The sequence below is a fragment of the Natrix helvetica genome (assembly GCF_964273705.1).
Source record: "Natrix helvetica genome assembly, chromosome: 7".
NCBI lineage: Eukaryota > Metazoa > Chordata > Lepidosauria > Squamata > Natricidae > Natrix > Natrix helvetica.
This window is the reverse complement of record NC_138558.1, coordinates 59,569,321-59,591,173: the sequence shown is the minus strand read 5'-3', so window position 1 is coordinate 59,591,173 and position 21,853 is coordinate 59,569,321. Positions and strand designations below refer to the sequence as shown.

At 39.1% G+C, this 21,853-nt stretch overlaps 1 protein-coding gene across 2 annotated transcripts in view; it reads right to left on the bottom strand.

Moving 5' to 3' along the window:
- KLHL2 (kelch like family member 2) overlaps positions 1-21,284 on the bottom strand; it is a 47,905-nt gene extending 26,621 nt beyond the window's left edge. Inside the window, exons 1-4 of one of the 2 annotated variants that reach the window (XM_081959669.1) lie at positions 20,927-21,284; positions 16,031-16,156; positions 13,516-13,622; positions 3,070-3,191 (exon numbers count right to left, since the gene is read on the bottom strand). In XM_081959669.1, coding sequence (XP_081815795.1) covers positions 3,070-3,191; positions 13,516-13,622; positions 16,031-16,156; positions 20,927-20,955 — 384 coding nt within the window. In that variant the 5' untranslated portion in view covers positions 20,956-21,284. Of the gene's footprint in view, positions 1-3,069; positions 3,192-13,515; positions 13,623-16,030; positions 16,157-20,602; positions 20,778-20,926 lie in introns of those variants that run through there. The other variant, XM_081959670.1, reaches the window with a different exon arrangement.
- Positions 21,285-21,853: the final 569 nt, after the last annotated feature.

Sequence of the window (21,853 nt, the reverse complement as noted above, 5' to 3'; positions counted from 1 at the left end):
TGGAAACATCATTTTAAAAAGCACAACAAAAAATATTTTTCTTGTGTCAACTCAGAAAGCTCAGACTGCCCAAGAAGCTGCTGATACAGCATGTGCGCGCTGGCCAGCTGAGTTCACCCTTTTTAAAAGCCATTTTTCGCCCTCCCCAGGCTCCAGAGGCTTTACAGGAGCCTAGGGAGGGTGAAAAGAGCCCCAAGGCCCTCCAGAGGCTTCATGAGCTTTCCTGAAGCCTCCGGAGCACAAAAAACCGACCCTACGGGCAAACAGGAAGTTCGGAAACGGACTTCCTGTTTGCTCGGAGGGTCGTTTTGACTGCTCCAGAGGCTTCAGGGAAGCCTCCTGAAGGTCCCTGAAGCCTCCAGAGGGCTTCCGGGGGGGGGGAGGCTGTTTTCGCCCTCCCCATGCTCCTAATAAAGCCTCTGGAGCCTGGGGAGGGCGAAAAAAGCATGCAAAAATGGGGGGGGCGCCTATAGTGCATGCATGCGCACTGTGGGGTTCGCGCATTGCATTATGGGTGCGGCACACCTGCACAAGACCCCGCTGCACTCCCCCCGCTTATGGCACACGAGCCAAAAAAGGTTCGCCATCGCTGTACTAGACAGAAAGACAGTTTCCCCCTCATGCCATCACTCTGCTAAATATCTAATTTCCACAGCACTAAGCACATTTACTCATGTGGTAGGGCTGTATTACTACTATCCTTCTCATCTTCCCTTCTCCTATTGATATCTTATATAACTTTGTTGTTTGTATCTACACTGAGAGCTTATGCACAAGAAAAAAGTGTCCAATCATATTTGGCCAATAAGGAATATTTCGTTTAGGAGGCAATGTCAAACCTCAGTAAACTCTTACATTAGGAACCATCTACATGGTTTGCATTCCAAATAACATCTACTTGGCTCAACTAATGTAAAATAAAAAAAAATTCCAAAAATAATTAAAACCTTGCAGTATCTGAACTTGAGTGACAACTGTTCTTCAAAGATACTCAAGCCAATTATCAACAGCACTCGACATATCTAATTGCTGACAACCAGAAACACATTAGACAAAATATAGGCAGAGTGATCAAAGTTCTAAAAAAATGTAAAATGAATTGTCAAGACTGAACCTTTGGTAGCCTACGTGCTTCTTTGCTTCAATTTCCTATTAGCGTAAGCGGGGTGGGGGGGGTGTTTGCTTTAGAATGGATTAGATGGAGAAACCAAACCTCTATGATTCTCCTGAAGAACTTGAGAGCCTAAAACCTTTTCAAGGATATCGTAACATGTGTGGAACAGAAGCAGATGGTTCCCATAATAAAGGGAACTTGTTTACATGGACTGTGTGAGAAGTTGGGAGTTTGGCTGGGGAAATTATTGTTTAATTCTATAAACCAGTGTTTGTAACCTCAGAGTTAGTTTTGCTTCGACATTACCATGCGGTGTATTCAATAAATAGTAAGATTTTCAGAACTGGAATGAACCTGGAATTTTGTTTAGATTCATGAGCTGGATGTTGACATTAATATTGTTCAAAAAGGTTTCTTACTTTGGATTTTGTTTTGCCATCTGTTGTCATGAAAGCATATGGCAAAAAAATTAAGCCAAAATTACTATGTGGTTTGTCAAACCCCACTCTCATTAAAATAGTATTACAAAGTTGATATAAGATTTTCTTCTTTATATTTTACCACAATATGCATTGTGCTTTTGATTTTTAAATTGCTGGTAACTGTGAAATTATCATTTTGCAATGTATTATTTGTTCTATACTAAAATTACTGTTTTATTTGATTAGCAATTAACTTTTTCCTGGAAGGGTTCTGGTTGTGAAGATCTTGACTTCGTTTTAAACTCTTGCTAAATAATATAGTATTTTAAAATTTTACTTGAGTTCTACCACTCGTACATTTTTCTCTGTAACTATAATTTCCCTTGAATGAACATATTTTATGAGCATCTTAAAGATCCAGTTATTAATTTCCTTTACTCACAGAGGCTGTGGAAGACAACACCCTCTACTGTGTTGATTTTAACAAATTAATACACTGAGTAATATTTGGAATATGCACCTTATATGCCTTTACTTTGATTCTATGGGAAGAAAGAACTTGGATGAGGTTCCATCATTATATTGGGTGTGGTTTCCAAAAGTTGCTAACAGGTAATTTTAATGTGATAAAAATGAGACATTTTAAAATATGCACACAAAATAAATTTCAAATGGAACTAAATTACATTTTATTTTTACCTGTTACCACTCACCAGCTTTTCAACTGTAGGACATAGCTGTCAAAGGTGAATTATGGCTTTGGTCTAGAAAAATTATGCAGCCTGGTCATAGATTTTATTACCTTGTTTTAGTTCCTGACAACTCCTAAAAATATTAACTATTACTTAAAATATTATTTTTTCCCAATTGATTGCTTAACCAACATGGTTGTGTCTCTTCCATTCTTTAAATTAAATCTGCCTAGCAATTTAAATGTTTTCTATGGCAAAAGAGAAATTGTGCTCAGAGGACTCATGATTAAGGACATACTCCTCTACAGTCAATTAAATTTAGAACCTTTTGGGTGCAATGATAAAAAATAAATAATAGGCATAGTAATATATTTTTCTGGTTTCACAAAGGATGCATAAGTGTGCACATAAATGTACCGTTTATTTATTTACTACGATATAAAATGTGTCCACTTTTGCACAAGACAATTCTGTTATTGTAGATATAGGTATAGTCTTAAATGATAATAGATTAACATGTATTCTTCAAATAATGGCTTTGTTTAATTTTTCCAGGGTTTCTAACCCTAATCTTTTCTGTTACATTTGCTTGATACAATTAAGTGTATTTTGTCAAGGACTGTAAAAATCAGGAGGTCTTTTTAAAATGCAAGTACATGCAAGATGCTTATTGATTATTTTATGCTACAATAGGACAAGAAGACAACAGAAATATTGTTAAAAAGTGCACATTTTTCGGTCATATGCTAAGAAATAAATATTATCTTCGCCAGAACCACAAAGAGCAGGTTTGCCCCGCCATAAGTGTTTTATGATCAATAAATATAATCATCTCACTCACCTGTACATTTTCTTCTGTAACTGTAATTTCCCCTGTGTAAATGTATTCAATTATCATCTTAAGGGTCCAACCATCAACTTCTTTGATTCGAACTTTCTTTGCTTGACTTTCACTCATTTCACCTACAAAACAGATTTAATTCAAGCATTGGCAAGTAGAATAAACATGCTACAAAAAGATCTTAAAAGGGAGAGAAAAAAGTAATTCCACAGTAATAAAACAAGAAATGGCAATATAATACCACCTACGGGTACCAAAGTATCAGCCACGAGGTACTGAATGCCTTTCAGAATTTTTGACATCTTCCATAATTTCTAATTTTGTACAACCATAATTCAAAAGTACCAGGGACCAAAAAGGAAGTTCTTTCTTTTCTCGGGGAAGAGAAATAAGCTGATTCTCAAGCATTATCCTACAAGGATAAACAATCTCAAAATTGAAATACTAAATAAATCAGGAATTAAAAAGCAGTAATCAAACTTAATTTACCACTTTTTCAAATTACATAAATATTCTGAAAGGCTATGTTTCACTATTGTTCATAACTTGATTGCTTGGAAGCTTAAGCACTGAGTTGGACTTACATATTTATTTTATATTATGATTTGTATGTATGTATATATTTATCGATCAATCAATCAATCATATGGCATATCATACAAGGACTAGCATGTTGCCATGCATTTTGAAAGCCAGGAAAATCTAGAGTAGTCTGGCTGCCAGCAACTGCTAGTTGTGATATATGATATATGATTCCATACAGTATATGCTAAAAGCAGATTTTAATAAATAGTAGAATGTACACCAATTTCGTCAATTCATTTTATATGTAAAGTGATTTTTTTTAAAAAAAGATCAAAATAAGTTGCAAGCATTAATAGAGAGCATTAATAGTATCATCATTTTGATTTATTGTAATATAAAACAATTTCATCTCTTTGCAAATGTAAAGACACCTTGTCAATTCGTGGAGAATGGGACTACCTGCAGTGCCAGAATGAATGTTTAGAATAGAGAATTTAAAGCAAATCTCAGCTCTGAGGAGCATTTCTGATTTATATTCAAAATCTATTGGTTAACAATGGAAAATGCCTGTAATATCTAATGTGTTAAAATAACAGCTTGAACTTCAAGCAATACTAAGGAAAACAAATCCTAACAAGTTCCTAACAAAACAAATCGAACAGGTTCCTAACAAACCTAGCAGACAACTTTGTTTCTCAAAAGGTAGAGAAGGGAACAAGGGGATCGGCCATATTGGACTTAATTCTTCACTAACAGAGAGGAAATGACAGAAGTGTTGAAGCTACAGGAACCTTGGGGACAAGCGATCATGCAATACTGGAATTCAACATTACGCAAACACAAGTAGTAGAACAAAGTCAAATTAGAGTCTTGGACTTTAAGAGAGCTAATTTCAATAAACTTAGAGAGAGCTTGGGAAGGATTCCATGGATGAGAATCCTCAAGGGGAAAACAACTCAAGAAGCTTGGGAAATTTTGAAAAATGAGATTATAAAAGCCCAATCTAGCACAATACCAATGAAGAAGAAAAATAACAGCTCCCAAAAGAAACCAGCATGGCTGCATAAAGAACTCTCTGAGAAATTGAAAGACAAAAAGGATAAATATAAAAAGTGGAAAGAGGGGGACATAACTAAGGCAGAATATCAGCAAATAGTCCGAGCCTGTAAAAATGAAGTGAGGAAAGCTAAGGCTCACAATGAAGAAAGGCTTGCCACAAAAGTAAAAAATAACAAATAAGCTTCTTCCAACATGTTAAAAACAAGAAAAATGTTAAGGAAACAATTGGTCCATTGCTGAGAGAAAATGGCAAGAAGGTAACAAGCAACAGGGAGAAAGCAGAACTATTTAACTCATTTTTTGCATCTGTCTTCACACAAAGGGAAAATGCCTACCAAAAACAGCACCATAAAAATCAGATTAGGAACACAAGTTAAAATGGGGAAGAAAATGGTAAGTGAGCACCTGCCTACCCTAGGCAAGTTCAAATCACCAGGACCGGATGGATTACACCCCAGGGTTCTGAAGTAACTGGCAGACAAGATCTCAGGACCACTGAACTATATCTTTCAGAGATCCTGGAGCACCGGGGAACTGCCAGAGGACTGGAAAAGAGCTGATGTGGTTCCCATCTTCAAAAAAGGAAAAAAAATAGACACAGGAAACTCTAGACCTATCAGCCTGACCTCAATACCAGGAAAGATTCTGGAAAAGATAATCAAGCAATGAATTAGCGAACACCTAGAAGTAAATAAAGTAATAGCCAAAAGCCAACATGGGTTTGTCAAAAACAGATCATGCCAGACTAATCTTATTGCATTCTTCAACAAAATGACAAAATTAGTGGACCAGAGGAATGCCGTCGATATAATTTACTTGGACTTCAGCAAGGCATTTAATAAAGTAGACCATAACCTACTACTAGACAAAGTAGAAAAATGTGGGTTAGATAGCATCACCACCAGATGTATTCGTAACTGGCTAACCAACCACACTCAACATGTAGTCCTCAATGGAACTGCATGTACATGGAGGGAGGTATGCAGTGGAGTACCCCAAGGCTCTGTTTTAGGCCCAGTACTCTTCAACATCTTCATCAATGATTTGGATGAGGGAATAAATGGGGAACTCATCAAATTTGCAGATGACACCAAGCTGGCAGGAATAGCTAACACTCCAGAAGATAGGCTTAAGATACAGAAGGATCTTGACAAACTTGAACATTGGGCACTATCTAACATAATGAAATTCAATGGTGAAAAAAGTAAGGTTCTACATTTAGGCAAGAAAAACAAAATGCACAGGTACAGTATAGGTCAACGATGGCGAACCGTTTTTGGCTCGCGTGCCACAAGTGGGGGGAGCGCGAGGGGGGTCGTGTGCGGGTATGCCGCACCCATAATGCAACGCGCAATCCCCCAGTGCGCATGCGCGCACAACGCCCCCCATTTTTACATGCTTTTTTTGCCCTCCCCAGGCTCCAGAGGCTTTATAGGAGCCTGGGGAGGGCGAAAAGAGCCTACCCCCTCCCCGAGGCCCTCCGGAGGCTTCAGGGACCGTCCGGAGGCTTCCCTGAAGCCTTCGGAATGCTTAAAACAACCCTCAGAGCAAACCGGAACTTCTGGGTTGCTCGGAGGGTCGTTTTAAGCGCTCCGAAGGCATCAGGGAAGTGTGCCATAGGTTCGCCATCACTGGTATAGGTGGTACCTTGCTCAGTAGTAGTAACTGTGAAAGGGATCTTGGAGTCCTAGTGGACAACCATTTAAATATGAGCCAGCAGTGTGCAGCAGCTGCTAAAAAAGCCAACACAGTTCTAGGCTGCATAAACAGAGGGATAGAATCAAGATCACGAGAAGTGGTAATACCACTTTATAATGCCTTGGTAAGGCCACACTTGGAATACTGCATTCAGTTCTGGTCGCCACGATGTAAAAAAGATGTGGAGACTCTAGAAAGAGTGCAGAGAAGAGCAACAAAGATGATTAGGGGACTGGAGACTAAAACATATGAAGAACGGTTGCAGGAACTGGGTATGTTTAGTTTAAGAGAAAGAAGGACTAGGGGAGACATGATAGCATTGTTCCAATATCTCAGGGGTTGCACAAAGAAGAGGGAGTCAAACTATTCTCCAAAGCACCTGAGTGCAGAACAAGCAGCAATGGGTGGAAACTAATTAAGGAGAGAAGCAACTTAGAACTGAGGAGAAATTTCCTGACAGTTAGAACAATTAATCAGTGGAACAGCTTGCCTCCAGAAGTTTTGAATGTCCCAACACTGGAAATCTTTAAGAAGATGTTGGATAGCCATTTATCTGAAATGGTATAGGGTTTCCTGCCTAGGCAGGGGCTTGGACTAGAATACCTCCTATGTCCTTTCCAACTCTGCTATTGTATTTTATTGTATTGTAAATCCTCTTGCTCAGTGGTTCCCAAACTTTTTTAGTTTTGGTACTACAAACTGATCCTCGGTTCCCCCCACCCAGTGGTGGAATTCAATTTTTTTTACTACCGGTTCTGTGGGCGTGGCTTGGTGGGCATGGTGGGGGGTCATGTGACTGGGTTGTTTGCATGATGGAAGGAAGATAGTAACAGTAAAATTCAAAAATGTAACAATTAATTGCACATTTATTCAAAATCCAATTTAAAAACCTTTTTAGTTAATGTTAATTCAACAAAATTGTTGAACATGATCCAGTCATACCAGGTTTTCAAAGTCTGATAGTCATTTATCAAGAACTTTAGTAACTAGTAACTTAGTAAACTCAATAAAATTTAGTAACTACTTCACTGTTCAGTAAATTCTTAATGTGATGGATGGGCTTGATGAAGTGATATCAGTTTCCCAATGTCTGGTTTTAAGTCACTTAGCAGAGTGCAATGTTTCCCAACCTTGGCAACTTGAAGATGTCTGGACTTCAACTCCCAGAATTCCCTTGCTAGGGAATACTGGCTGGGGAATTCTGGGAGTAGAAGTCCAGACATCTTCAAGTTGCCAAGATTGAGAGACACTGCTCTAAAAGCATCAGAACTGTTTTCCTCTCCTCTCCTATTACAGTATCAGAGGAGCCTTTTCAGTGGCATTAACTCCTGGCTCTAGTTTCCAGTAGTTTTGGGTGATCGTTTGTCTTAAAAGACACCTAAAAAGAGCGGCCCATTTCCTACCAGTTTGCTCCTGGAGTTCATGCAAAACTTGCTGTCGTCCGCCACGTCAAAATTCCCTTTGACCATTACCTCGCTGCCCCCTTCCCACCCAAGGAACACCACCCACCACCCCCTTTTTTGTGTCACCGGAGGATTTTACTTGCCACATGCACATATGGGGATCCCCGGTCCTGGGATTGCCCTTTGCGTGCCCGCAGAAAAGAGGGCTCCCTGCCTACGGAACACGGTACTGCCGCCCTTGGTGAACAGCGCGCAGATCGACGGAGCGCACGCCCACTGGCTACCTCAAGGAATGTGTGGTATGCAAGAGGCCAGAAGCAACCATTCAATGGGACGGAGAGGGGGAAGGATGGGAGCGGCCGATGTCTGCGGCGGGCTTAGGGAGCATGCACGTTCCAAGCCCTGGTGCTCGGTCCGGAGAGGGGGGGAAAAGCCCTGAGTGGCGTGTGCCTAGCTGCCGCGTGGGAGTGGATCGGTGTCTTCCGATTTAATTGTTTCGATTCTCCCCCTCCTCTGCTCGGTTGCGTGCCCTCTGTATGTTTTTCCTCTCCCGCCCTCTCCCTCTCTGTCTCTCTCTGGACAGTGGTTGAGGCCGCTGGTAGTTAGGATCAATTCTGTTGTTGCTTAAGTCGCCGCGGCGGACAGCAGCAGCAGAGAAAAGCAGCAGTGGTAGTATCGAGTAGATCAATGAAGAAGGGGCATTTGAAGCAGGCTGGCCAGCTGAAACTGTAGGCTCAGCGCAGCTCCTTCTCTGCCGCCTGCAGCTCCCCATTGCCTCTTAGTGCCCCCCTGCCACCCCCCTTGCCTCTTAGTGCCCCCCTAAGTGATCCCACTGCCCCCCAGAGGGCAGTACCACCCACTTTGGGAACCGCTGCTCTACCTTTATAATATCAGAAGTTGGCTGATTCCCAAACTAACCAGATCTGATATCTCACTTTTTTTCTCAGTAGAGCATTAAATTCCATCTCTCTCCTTATGTGACAGCTGCCAACGCTTTGCCTACAAGACTACTATGATATCAGAACCTGTTGTCTAATCACAATGAAAGGTGGAACAGAGAGAACATAAAACTGCTGTGGTACTGGTGCAATTTTATCTTTCTCTTTCACTACTGTTTTAAATAATATATTCATTTGCTTTTAAAGCTGTTATATGAGGGTTCAAAGTGAAGCAGGGAGTTAATCAGCTACTCTGACCACCTGTCATTACCCCAGTTACTTTTATTTATACACATCTCAGAAAAGCAGAAATTACCTATCCTTTACGAGAATCTAATATTTTACCTTTTTATCTAAATATGTTTTAGGAAATGCTGCAGCCAAAGTTAATTACTGTTTGAAACAGAGGAATTGTTTTTTTAAAAAAGGCACTTGGTTCAGGAGATGCTATTACTCACAAGAAGAATGAAAAATATTTTTTAGACCTTCTTGGAAAAGATGGTGGACTGAAGGCAGTTCTGTGGAAAAGCAGAGCCAATGTTTGTGGATATTTTAACATTTGTCAATAAAAAGAGAGGTGAGATCACCCAAGCTGTTTTTCCTTATGGTTGCCCCTCATGAAAAAACTGTAAGATGACAGTTTCTAGAAAAGGTATAATTGGGAGACTGGGGAATTTGCCATAATTACTCCAGCTGCAAACAGCTTTTTTCAAAAGGACACCAAGTTTGATCTCTTCCTTTGCTAATTACCTCTGAATGTTGTCTATTAAAAGCTTCAAAGAAGTTAAGAGTGACAAGACTGGAAATATGGGTGAATGTCTTCAAACCTTAATATAAAAATATAAAGATCTATTTTTATAATCCTTACGACCTTTAAAAATAAAGAGCAAAACACAAAACAAAATAGAAATAAGGGCTCATAAAATGTTGAAACGTTGGATTTTGAATATTAAGCTTCAAAAATATTGTTAAAGAATGCATGTTTGTGGGGCGAAATGCTTTTCAGATTTAGGACACAGCAAGAGAAACTTATTATGGTATTTGGAGACTCTTTGAGGAATGAGATTTTCATCAGCAATCTGATTCAATTATATCAGCTATATTTTGTCATCTCAGAAGCAATCTGTTACCAGAAGAAAACGTTACAGAACAAGATATGCAGCAAAATCTATCCAAGAAAAATATGAAGGAAACTCTGAATAAGACTGTGTCATGAGATATAAAGCAAAATAACTATATGGGAAAGTCTTAACTTTTAAAGAAAAAGATAAAAATGATAATCCCAGAGAGCAATTGGAATGATTGATTTCATTTTGTTGGATTCTCACAAGAGAGATTGATTAAAGTACTGAAGAAATTTGCAATAATAACTAATAACTAATAAGGACTACAAAGTCGATTTATTTGATCAGGGATAAAATGGAATATGTTGTCATTATATGTCGCTTTCTTTGGATATTCTGGTTTCTTAACTAAAAAAAATGTGATATCCTAGGTTTGCTTACACTTATACAGAGTTAAACATATATACATGTGGAAAAAACTTGATGTTACTAAATAAACAATATGTTTGTGTATATGTATGTTTATGTATCTTAGTTTTAGATAAATAACTCTTTATTCAAAATAAGGAAGTTTGGTAAATTTTGCTCTTTGAAGGAGAAATTATTTTTCTGTTATACCAATTTTTAGTTTTTTATATTAAAATGTTAAAATTTACATTTTTGGCATGTAAATTTGTTGGTAGTTTTGAAAAAAAATGAATGGTATAAATTGCTATTTTGCACAGGTTTTTGGAATTGTTGGTGTTTGGAATGGGAACATGTTCTGTATTGGAGCTTCTCTTTTGTAATGGAGAAATGGTCTATTTTTGCAATGTTAAACTTTGGTTTTGTTTTATTGTGTTCATATTAGCAGAAAAGGACCATTTCATGCTCTTTAAATGGGATTTTGTTACAGTTAAGAGTCAGGATATGCTTGTTGCATTTTATATGTTTAATTAATAATATTTTAGAACGGAAAAAGTTACTGGTAATCAGGTGGTTATATCAGATGGAAAAGATATAATGGGATGAAGAATTTTATACTTGTTAACTAAGAGGAAGTAGTGTGTGTGTGTGTGTGTGTGTGTATGTGTGTGTATATGTATGTATGTATGTATGTATGTATGTATGTATGTACGTACGTACGTCTTTGGTTGTTCGGGTTTTCTCCCACGTAGAATTGGAAGTATCTTCACGACGTTTCGATGAAGTCTCATTCATCATCTTCAGGTTGGTGCTTCCGGCTTGGTGCTTCCAGGAGCAATGAAGCACCAAGCCGGAAGCACCAACCTGAAGATGATGAATGAGACTTTATCGAAACGTCGTGAAGATACTTCCAATTCTACGCGGGAGAAAACCCGAACAACCAAAGATGTACATACAAACACCCGCGAAAACCTCAGAAAACATATACACACACACACACACACACACACACACACGGAAGGGGGGATTTTTTTTGCTGATAAATAAAGGGAGACTAGCATAGATCTATTTCAAGCTATTTAGCTCTCATCAGCTAGCCATATCCTTACTGGGATTTGAACTTGGGCTATTTTACATTTAGGCAATTATAATAACCTCTGAGCCACAAGTTCTCCTCCCTTAACATATACATACATACATACACACACACACACACAAACACACAAACCAGAAGTGGGTTCCTCCCAGTACGGTACAGTATGCAAGAAGAGGTAGTAAAAATCTGGCGTACCGGATAGGACCGGTAGTAATGGTGGCCTGGCCACGCCCCTGAACTTCGTCAGAAACCTTTTTTGAAAAGAGGGGGGGGGGTCCTGCTGGTTCAGGCAAGGGAAAAAAGCTTTAAAAATAAAAGAGAGAGAGGGAGGAAGGGAGGGAGGGAGGGAGGAAGGAAGGGAGAAAGAAAGAGAAAGAAAAAGAACTCACTTTGCAGCCGGGAGATTCAACAAAGGAGAAAAACAAATGATGTCGCTTTAAACTGAGCATGCCTGGCTATGGAATTCTGGGAGTTGATGTACACAAGTCTTAATGATGTAAACTTTAAATTGAAAGCTGTTTTAAATTGAAAAGCTGCTCAGAAGGAGGTTTGCAAAATGACATTCAGCAGTTTGTTTCTGGGTCAGCTAAACAACAAACTGAATAAAAGGTAGGATTCTTATATGGTTCTATGTTTTTGAAGTTTTGGGGTTTGTGCAATATGGGCATGGTGTTTCTAAAAGGGTTTGGATGATTCCCTGCTTGTGAATGGAGCCAAACTTTCTATAAGCTATTGGGGGGGGGGGGGGGCGTGCTTCCTACAGAGGGAAGGGAGAAAGAAAGAAAGAAAGAAAGAAAGAAAGAAAGAAAGAAAGAAAGAAAGAAAGAAAGAAAGAAAGAAAAGCAATTTGGGGCTAGAAGGCTACACATAGGTCATCTAGTCCAACCCCCTGCTGCAGCAGGAAACCTTACATTGTCTGGATTATTTCGGTGCCTCTAACAGAGAGGAAAATTGCCAGAAAGGAGAAGGAGTTTACTAGGACAAGGCTGCCATGCAGAGGAAGGCAGAGATAGTCCTTGACTTATGACTACAATTGAGCCCAAAATTTTGGTTGTTAAGCAAGAGCATTATTAAGTGAGCTTCACCACATTTCACCCAATTCATGACATCTCCTGGTGAGTGACATCAAGTTGGCCATGCTCACCCAGTCACATGACTGCCAAGCCATACCCACAAAATAGGCCACACCCACAGAATAGGTAGTAAAAAAATTTGAAACCTACCCGATACACACACACACACACATACATACATTTATACACGACACCAAATACATACATACATATATATGTGTGTGTGTGTGTATGTACTGTTTCCCCGAAAATAAGACCTCCCCAGATAATGAGCCCAATTGGGCTTTTGAGCACATGTGCTAAAATAAACCCTCCTCCCAAAATAAGCCCTCCCTGAAAATATTATAACACAGCAGCAGCCATGAGGTGACTACGCTCACCTCCTCCTGAACCTCAAAAATAATAAGACCTCCCCAAAAATAAGGCCTGGCAATTATTTTGGGGGTCAAAAGAAAATAAGACTCTGTCTTACTTTCGGAGAAACACTGTATGTATGTATGTATGTATGTATGTATGTATGTATGTATGTATGTATGTATACTTTTTCTTTTTTCCTATTAGTTTGTATTTTTATTGGTTTTCAATTTAATACAATTATTACAGATGAAAGAATGTTTCTTCAAATGCACTGAATGTGATTAAACTGACTGAATTAACAATTATTTACAAACCAATTTATACACCTATCCCGGATACACAGGACAGTTGGTGCAGAGTATCAACATTCCAAAATCCAATTGGCATAGAAAGCATCAGGGCAAAACACATAATCCAATCATCTGAAATTAGGCCAAAAGAGCACTCCCAACATAGAATGTAAAGCTATCATCCTCCATCCATGCTGAATTTTCAATTCTATAGTTTCTCAATCTGCCCCCCTCCTTTCCATATGCTTTCTCTGCTGCAGTATTTCAGCTTTTTAGTTCAGCAGTTTATAGAATACATTTTGCCAACCAATGGTAACACCAAGGATAACAGTACTAGCAGGAATGCAGCTTCCAAAGCGCAGCTACTTCTAGGAATCAGCTTCAAGAATAAAATTTACTTATTAAAGTGTTTTAAATACACTGCATGTTTACAAACAGCACAGTAGCATTCTGAGGAAATAGCCATTATGCTTATGCCTTTCAAAATTGGCTGAGATAGTTCAATTGCAAGAGACAAGAAGAAGAAGAAAAAAGATACCTGTAAACATCGCAAGGAAATATGGACTACAAGCTGCTAATACAACTCGATGAGCTGCAATTTCCATGTCTTCAGCAACTATTGTCACATCACATAATAGGTTTTGACTATTAAGAAAAACAGAACAAAAATCATTTTAGACAACAGGAAAGATAATCATTGCCTGGTTAGTTAGCTATTGTGCATATTCACCAAGTTTAATAAAATAAGCAGTTGATAATCAATATTCAGGTTCTTATCATTCTTCTTGTTAGCAGGGGTATTAACTTTTTTTTTTTACTAAGGAAAGACCCTGCAATTATTTTTTTTAAAACCTGATCACACACTATTCAGTATAATGAACAAATAAGACAACTCCAGAACAGAATATCTCACCACTGTATTCTAAATAGTTTTGTGGAAGTAAACCTCTTCAGGATTTTGTACGTCCACATCTATTAACTTTGATGAATAGAAGTTCTTGGTATTATGTTTTCAAAAAAGTTATTAAAGACTGGTCATGCCCCTGTCGGAGTCTGAAGATGGAAGATGAGCTGGCACAAGAACTGACAGTGAGTGAAGGGCAGCTCCATTGGCCTTGGGGGAAACTGTGGAAAGGCAGAGTCAGTCCAGGCAAGGCTTTTAGTAAGGCCTGCAGGCAGGGAGGCAGGATGAACAGGAGAGACAGAGCTCAGATGAGGAGCAAGAACCATCCCCTCCTGATGCAAGAGCTCGGAGAGCGCAGAGAAGGCGTGATCAGTGCAGACAGAGCAGACTACTCGTGAGGAGAGTGCCCCGCCCATCTTAACCAGGCACGCCTGGGGAATGAGACTTAAGGAGACGCTATGGGGAGGGGCATTTGTCGGGAACAAATGCCGAGTTCCTGAAGTGTTGTGCGCCGAAGTTTGAACTTTCAAAGTGTCTTTGCATTCCTTTTGGCATTCTGGATTACTTACCTGGATCTTTTGCTCCCTTAACTCCTTGATTTGTTCTTGTTTTGCCAAATACATTTGGGATTTTTTTGCTGTGCAGCCTTGGTTCAGACAGCGCTGGGCTGGATTAACGGCAGCCAGAGGCTGCTTAAGGTTTGTGTGGGGGTTTGTTCTCACTCTGCTCTGCTCAGAAATGTGGGAGCATTTGGGGAGATTTGGAGCAATAAAAGGGCGGTTTGAACTGCCAGCTCTGTGCCATGCCCTGGGTCATCACAAGAGTACAATAAAAAGAATAAAAGCTATATAAATTACAAAAATATTAAAAATGTGGAAAAAAGAAGTCACTTTCCTCTTCATTCCATTAAGTACATAACTTAAGTACAATGATTTCTGTAGTTTACTTGCAAGGAGCAGCTGTATGGAATCACATTGGCTATTTCAAAGATCCAGAATGAATTTCAACAGCCAGGATTCCTCATCCCACTCTAATCTCCACTGCAACACCATCCTACTACAAAACTGATGTCTACCAGTTCACCATGGCTAAACGCAGAAGGTGCAATATTAATTGGAGCCATTATTCTAATTTTTCAGAGAACCAAGTTGGAAGAATAGCATAAATCCCATGTACATTTAACTAGTCAAGATCCAAGCACTCCAAGAGCTTCATCCAATGCTCTAGTTCCCTCTGAATAGGCTGAGTTTATTTTTCAAAAATCTAGACCAGAATGCCCAATACACTTTTAGAACAAACACTGGACAACAATTTTCAAGCAATTTGCTTTCTGAAAAACATTTTGTGATTATGATAGATACCATATGGGTGTGTACTTTATGCTATACCCTTAGCTTTCCCTTTTCAGATATCCACAGCAATACAGGTAAATCTGGTGGCCAGATCTCAACATATCAAAGCTATCAGCTTATCAATAATTAGGAAGGATTGCTAAAATAAATGGCATAACAAAAAATGACTATATATTTTTTAATCATATGCCAAAACAAGTGAAAGAATGGGGGCAGAGGAGATACGAGAGACACAACACCTATATTGTTCAAGTTATGAAATCACAGGACAGTGAAAAAAAAGTAGGGGACCTAACCCAAAATAGCAGCACCTCCAAAGCAGTAGACAGGAGCACAATGAGTGGAGTAATGACCCAATAGTGTTTTACCACTTTGACCCTGAAGAGAAGGCACCACACTAAAAGGAGAAAATCCTATCCTCAAAACCTAAGCCCCAAGCCACATATGTTATCCTCACAGGAATGCTTTCATAAGAAAGATAATTTTTCAGGGGTGGGAGAATGATATGACATCCTTAATCCACCATCATGTAACCACTATTAGCATTTGAAAACAGATTTGTCATTAATAAAGAGCTGAAATTTCTGCTGCCCAGAAAAGTTGCATTAAGAAGCTCAAGTTTCACCTTCAAAATCTTATTGACCAGCTCTGGAGGAAAAAAAAAACAATTATATAAAATGCAATGTCCAGCCCAGCATTTTATTTAAATAATGCAATTTCATATTCAACATTGTATTCCAATAAGAGTAAAATCTGGAAAACTACCAAAGACACTGTCTGCTTTTCAAGAACAATACCTTCTTAATTCATTCAAAACTTTAAAAGCTTTTATGATGTGCCAAGGATTCACTGTACTAGGACAGCGTTTTTCAGTATTATCATCTTTCAAATCCAGAGGTTTCTGCTGACATAATATGGTACATCTGAAAAAGAAAAAAGATTTCTTAACCATGAGAGTTTGCAACCAACTTAATTACTAATGCTAAACTGATTAGTTTATTTGTGCTTTTATTGTTCCACAATATTATTGTTATATAGCCTTATAAGTTGCTTTAGACTCCTTGACTGAAGTGACACAAAAGCTTGTAATATTTACGTTCACTTACAGTTCTGCAACTCAACCAAGTAAAATGTGCTTTTAGCTTTGACTTGACTATACCTTTAAGCTTTGGGATGAACAACCCAACTCCCAAGTGAAATTCAAACTAGGAAAAGCCCTAAATTTAAACATCCACAATAATTAAGTCATTAATAAGAGGCTGAAGTAGCTACAATTAAACACACATTGAAACACACTAAATGGAAGTTAGTGCTAACAGCATACAGTAAAAAAGGTGAAGCATCATTTGTAATTGCAAAGCTGATTATTAAAATAGCTTATTTATCAAATGGTTTCTGTAACTGAAACTATTAAGGAAAGAACTTTTCCCAACTTGATGTATTCTATGTATTCAACTGTATCTTTCAGAATAGTCAGTTTACATTATCATTGGCCATCGGCATGATGGGAAATACTTGAAATTTTAATTCAACATGCCTGAAAGTCATGGGCTTGGTGAAGATGTGATTAGAACAAAAAGCAAACAAAAACATGATGCCCTAATTTGAGACATAAGACAAAAAAAATCTCACAAAATAAACAATAACTTTGTATCTTATTAAAATATGTAGTTTCCCCATATATTGGCCTTAAATCTCTTCTTAAAATAACTCCATGGTTTTTAAAATGAAAACTAAAGCATAATTGGCAACCACTTCTCTATACACTCACTATTCTGGCCTGATAAACAATTGAATATTTACAGATTCTTTTTTAAAATAGCCAGATTTTATCCTACTGATCTCCTATGTTCAAAATGAGCAAATTCCTTAAAATGAGACTAGAACTAATACTAAAAGACAGCAACTAAACATGTAACTGGTGGACATGAGAAACATGCAAGAGCTTTACACAATTAGTTATGGGATTGCCCTTTGCTGCGCCTCCAGTTCGATAATGCCGAGATACTGCACTAGACTGCTCAAGGTTCTAATACAGAAGTACTATTCTTCCATAATTCTCCAAACATGTTGATTATCCTAAACGTAAAAGACTAATATTATCATATATCACTACCTTTCATAGAAGACACTACCCAAAAAACAAACACTGGGACTATTTTATCCCAGTTTAACATTTAATTACAAATGTAATTTTCTTAAACACTTTCAGTTTTCCTGGGAACCAAACTTGGACAGAGTCTTAAAATAAAAAATGAAGATCACAACTGTATTTTTTTGCTAGTACACGTGAAACTCTAAAAATTAGAATATTGTGCAGAAGTTCATTTATTTCAGTAATGCAACTTAAAAGGTGAAACTAATATATGAGCTAGACTCATTACATACAAAGCAAGATAGTTCAAGCCGTGATTTGTCATAATTGTGATGATTATGGCTTACAGCTCATGAAAACCCCAAATCCACAATCTCAGAGAATTAGAATATTGTGAAAAGGTGCAATATTCTAGGTTTAAAGTGTCCCACTCTAATCAGCTAATTAAGCCATAACACCTGCAAAGGGTTTCTGAGCATTTAAATGGTCTCTCAGTCTGGTTCAGTAGGAATCACAATCATGGGAAAGACTGCTGACCTGACAGTTGTGCAGAAAACCATCACTGACACCCTTCATAAGGAGGGAAAGCCTCAAAAGATAATTGCAAAAGAAGTTGGATGTTCCCAAAGTGCTGTATCAAAGCACATTAATAGAAAGTTATGTGGAAGGGGAAAGTGTGGAAGAAAAAGATGCACAAGCAGCAGGGATGACCGCAGCCTGGAGAGGATTGTCAGGAAAAGGCCATTCAAAAGTGTTGGGGACTTTCACAAGGAGTGGACTGAGGCTGGAGTCAGTGCATCAAGAGCCACCACACACAGACGGATCCTGGACATGGGCTTCAAATGTCGTATTCCTCTTGTCAAGCCGCTCCTGAACAAGAAACGTCAGAAGCTCTTACCTGAGCTAAAGAAAAACAGACCTAGTCTGTTGCTCAGTGGTCCAAAGTCCTCTTTTCTGATGAGAGCAACTTTTACATCTCAATTTGGAAACCAAGGACCCAGAGTATGGAGGAAGAATGGAGAGGCACACACTGCAAGATGCTTGACGTCCAGTGTGAAGTTTCCACAGTCTGTGTTGATTTGGGGAGCCATGTCATCTTTTGGTGTTGGTCCACTGTGCTTCATTAAGTCCAGGGTCAACGCAGCCGTCTACCAGGACATTTTGGAGCACTTCATGCTTCCTTCCGCAGACGAGCTTTATGGGGATGCTGACTTCATTTTCCAGCAGACTTGGCACCTGCCCACATTGCCAAAAGCACCAAAACCTGGTTCAATGACCGTGGAATTACTGTGCTTGATTGACCAGCAAACTCACCTGACCTGAACCCCATAGAGAATCTATGGGGCATTGCCAAGAAAAAGATGAGAGACATGAGACCGAACAATGCAGAAGAGCTGAAGGCCGCTATTGAAGCATCTGGTCTTCCATAACACCTCAGCAGTGCCACAAGGCTGATAGCTTCCATGCCATGCCAATTACTGCCATTGAGGCAGTAGTTGCTGCAAAAGGTGCCCAAACTAAATACTGAGTACATATGCATGCTTATACTTTTCAGAGGTCCGATATTGTTCTATGTACAATCCTTGTTTTATTGATTGCATGTAATATTCTAATTTTCTGATTGTGGATTTGGGGTTTTCATGAGCCGTAAGCCATAATCATCACAATTATGACAAATCATGGCTTGAACTTTCTTGCTTTGCATGTAATGAGTTTATCTCATATATTAGATTCACCTTTTAAGTTGCATTAAACTTTTGCCGGATATTCTAATTTCCCGAGGTTCACCTGTATACTGTAATTTAACAGTTCAGATAACTCATTAATGCCAACTTAATTGTACATTCCCTTCAAGTGAGAAACGAGTGTCAGCATCTCCTTTCTCTCCCTGTCACTGAAATGACCAGAAAAATCCCTATTTTTTTTCAAGCTTAATGCTACTAAAGTGCCTATTATTCTAGTGTCACTGGTCACATGATCCATATCTTATTGGGGTTACAATCTAATCTATTTGAGGAAAGCCACGTTAGGGAAGGTTTTCCTAAACTTTTATAAAATTCATGTCAGACCTGAAGCCAATAGAAAATGTGATTAGAATCAGAAGGGAAAAAATAGTTTTGGAAGGATTCCATGTAGGAAAAAAATACGGCTATTTTATGATGCTCAATTTATGTCCCAAAAATTATATAGCAGTAGAACAGTTACATGCAACTGGAAGACAAATTTGGAAGATTGTAGGATCTATATGTTCAAAATCTGTTTTTTTAAAGTACTGGAGTCTACAATAACATTAATACATTGCCTCTAAAATGACATATCTTAAATAAGCAGCATTTGCAACAATAAAATATTTTAAAACAGCTTCAGGTTCACCAAATCATTTAACACCTGGACAAATAAGGTCAGGTGCTTAAATTTTAATAAACATCCGAAAGAATAATAAGTTAAAGTGCCATCTTTTGGCTCTGTTTTTGGAAGCTCTTTTCCTTGGCATCCTCATCCAATAAGTGTTGGCACAGACACCAAGAGAAAGCTTACTTTAAAAAAAACTAAGTTAAAAGTAACATTACGTGTATATGACTAGGGAGTTCTTTAGTCATGAATCTCCACTTTTTCTAGAACTTTCTTAAAATTGAAAACTTTCCATGCAGAACTATTCACCTATTTCACTCTATTTAAAAGAATGGAAACACATCAGGTACTTTTGGCTTATTCGGCCACTGTAATCATTATTATTGGACAAAACCAAGAATGGCAGATATTCCAAATGATAGAGTAAATTCATTTCAGCCAACAATTTTAAGCACAGAGTTAGTATTTCAACGATCATTATTTGTTATTCAAATTGTGACTAGAATGAAAAAGTATTTTTCTCCATGCAAAGGAAAGTAATGAACAAGGATTAATCAGCATTCTCCGGAACCTTCTTTTGTCTCAGTTGACCCTCAAATACTTAAGATTGCTTAGCACAAGGATAACCAAAGTAAAGACACCCTACCTAAAAGCTGCTCTTACTTAAAATATGTTGACAACTTTGGTTGGAGCAATCCAAATCTTCAACTAAGCAATTCACACAGAAGCTGTTTGGAATTTCAAGGCCCTGTTTTGGAATACAGTATATGAAATGCGAAAGGAGTATCCCTGACCGTTTTTTTCTGTGGTTTTCTAACTTCAAGCTAACCACAGACAAACCCTAAAGATAACGGGGCTGGAAACAGCCCTTCCAGGCAGAGGGACTAAATTAGCCAACCCCAGAAACGAGCTGTTGTTTTACCATAGCTGCCATAAAATATGAAACGCCCTCTGTAAATGTTCAGAATACGGTTGAATTATTGGGACGTAGGTTCCAATAACAAACGCGATATTCCAGTTTGGCAATAGGAACAAAGGCCTGTTCGAAGATAATGATTTTCTGCAAAGGGGCAATTCTCTCCAGAAACCTTACATGAGGAGAGTGCTTCACTTATCTTAGCAGTCCTCTTCAACTGAAAGTCCTCGAGGTGCTCAGGACTTCAACTCCCACCACTTTCAGCCAGCCTGGGCGATGGGCGTTGAATCTAACACATCCGGAAGAGATCAAACGGGGGCCGAGACTCACCCCAACGGTTGCAGCAGCAGCATTTCCATCGCGGCTCCTCCGCTCGGGCTCCCTCCGAAGAACGCAAGCACCGAACGCCGGCGCCAGCACCATTCCAGCCGCAAACGCTGGGACTCTCCCGGCAGAAAGCCCAGGGAGCGGCAAGACTTTCCTGGATTCAATCAGCCCAGCCTCTCCGTAGAATGCAGCCCCGGCGCAGCCTATGATAGTTTCCTTCCTCCGCTCAAACGGAGCCAAATGTTAGCACCTACTCACGCCTCGCGGTCTCCTCCAGCCTGCCAAACCTCTACTTCCGGGGTCTGCACAGGCTTAACCCGTTTTATCCTCTTCACCGAAGAAATGTGACGTCAACACGTAACTTGGGGATGGGGGGTGTAGGGCGGGCTCCGACGTCTTCCCCCTCCTCCCTCTCTGCCTGGCTTAAGGGGCGCGCGAGAACAAGGTTTGCAATAGAAGCAGCTGGTGTTGGGGTGGTTACAGGGAGGGCAACACGGAAACCCTATTTGATACTAGGCATGGTTCTCTTCGCCGTTTTGAAATGACCGTTTGAACGACGCGTCCTCGTCTTTTCCACATAGCGTCCATAGCTTTCTTCATAGTGGGTCCCTACAGACATTTCAAGTAACTTCTAGAATTTACAATGACCAGGGATGGGGGTCCTGGAACTAGGGCAGCCAAGGTGATGGAGCACTTTAATTGCTGGGATAGTATCTAGGAAAACCAGGTTCAAGTTCATCCTCAAACATGAAAGCTGATTGGTTAAATTTGGACCATTTGCCCTCTTATGTAAACCTATTGTATCTCACCGGATTTTTTATAAACTTTCTTGAACTTATACTTCAGCCATAAGTGGTGTAATGCCTTCATGCAAAAGTGTAGGCACTCCTTATCAAAGTGAATGTGTCTGTGAATCCCCAATAAACATAG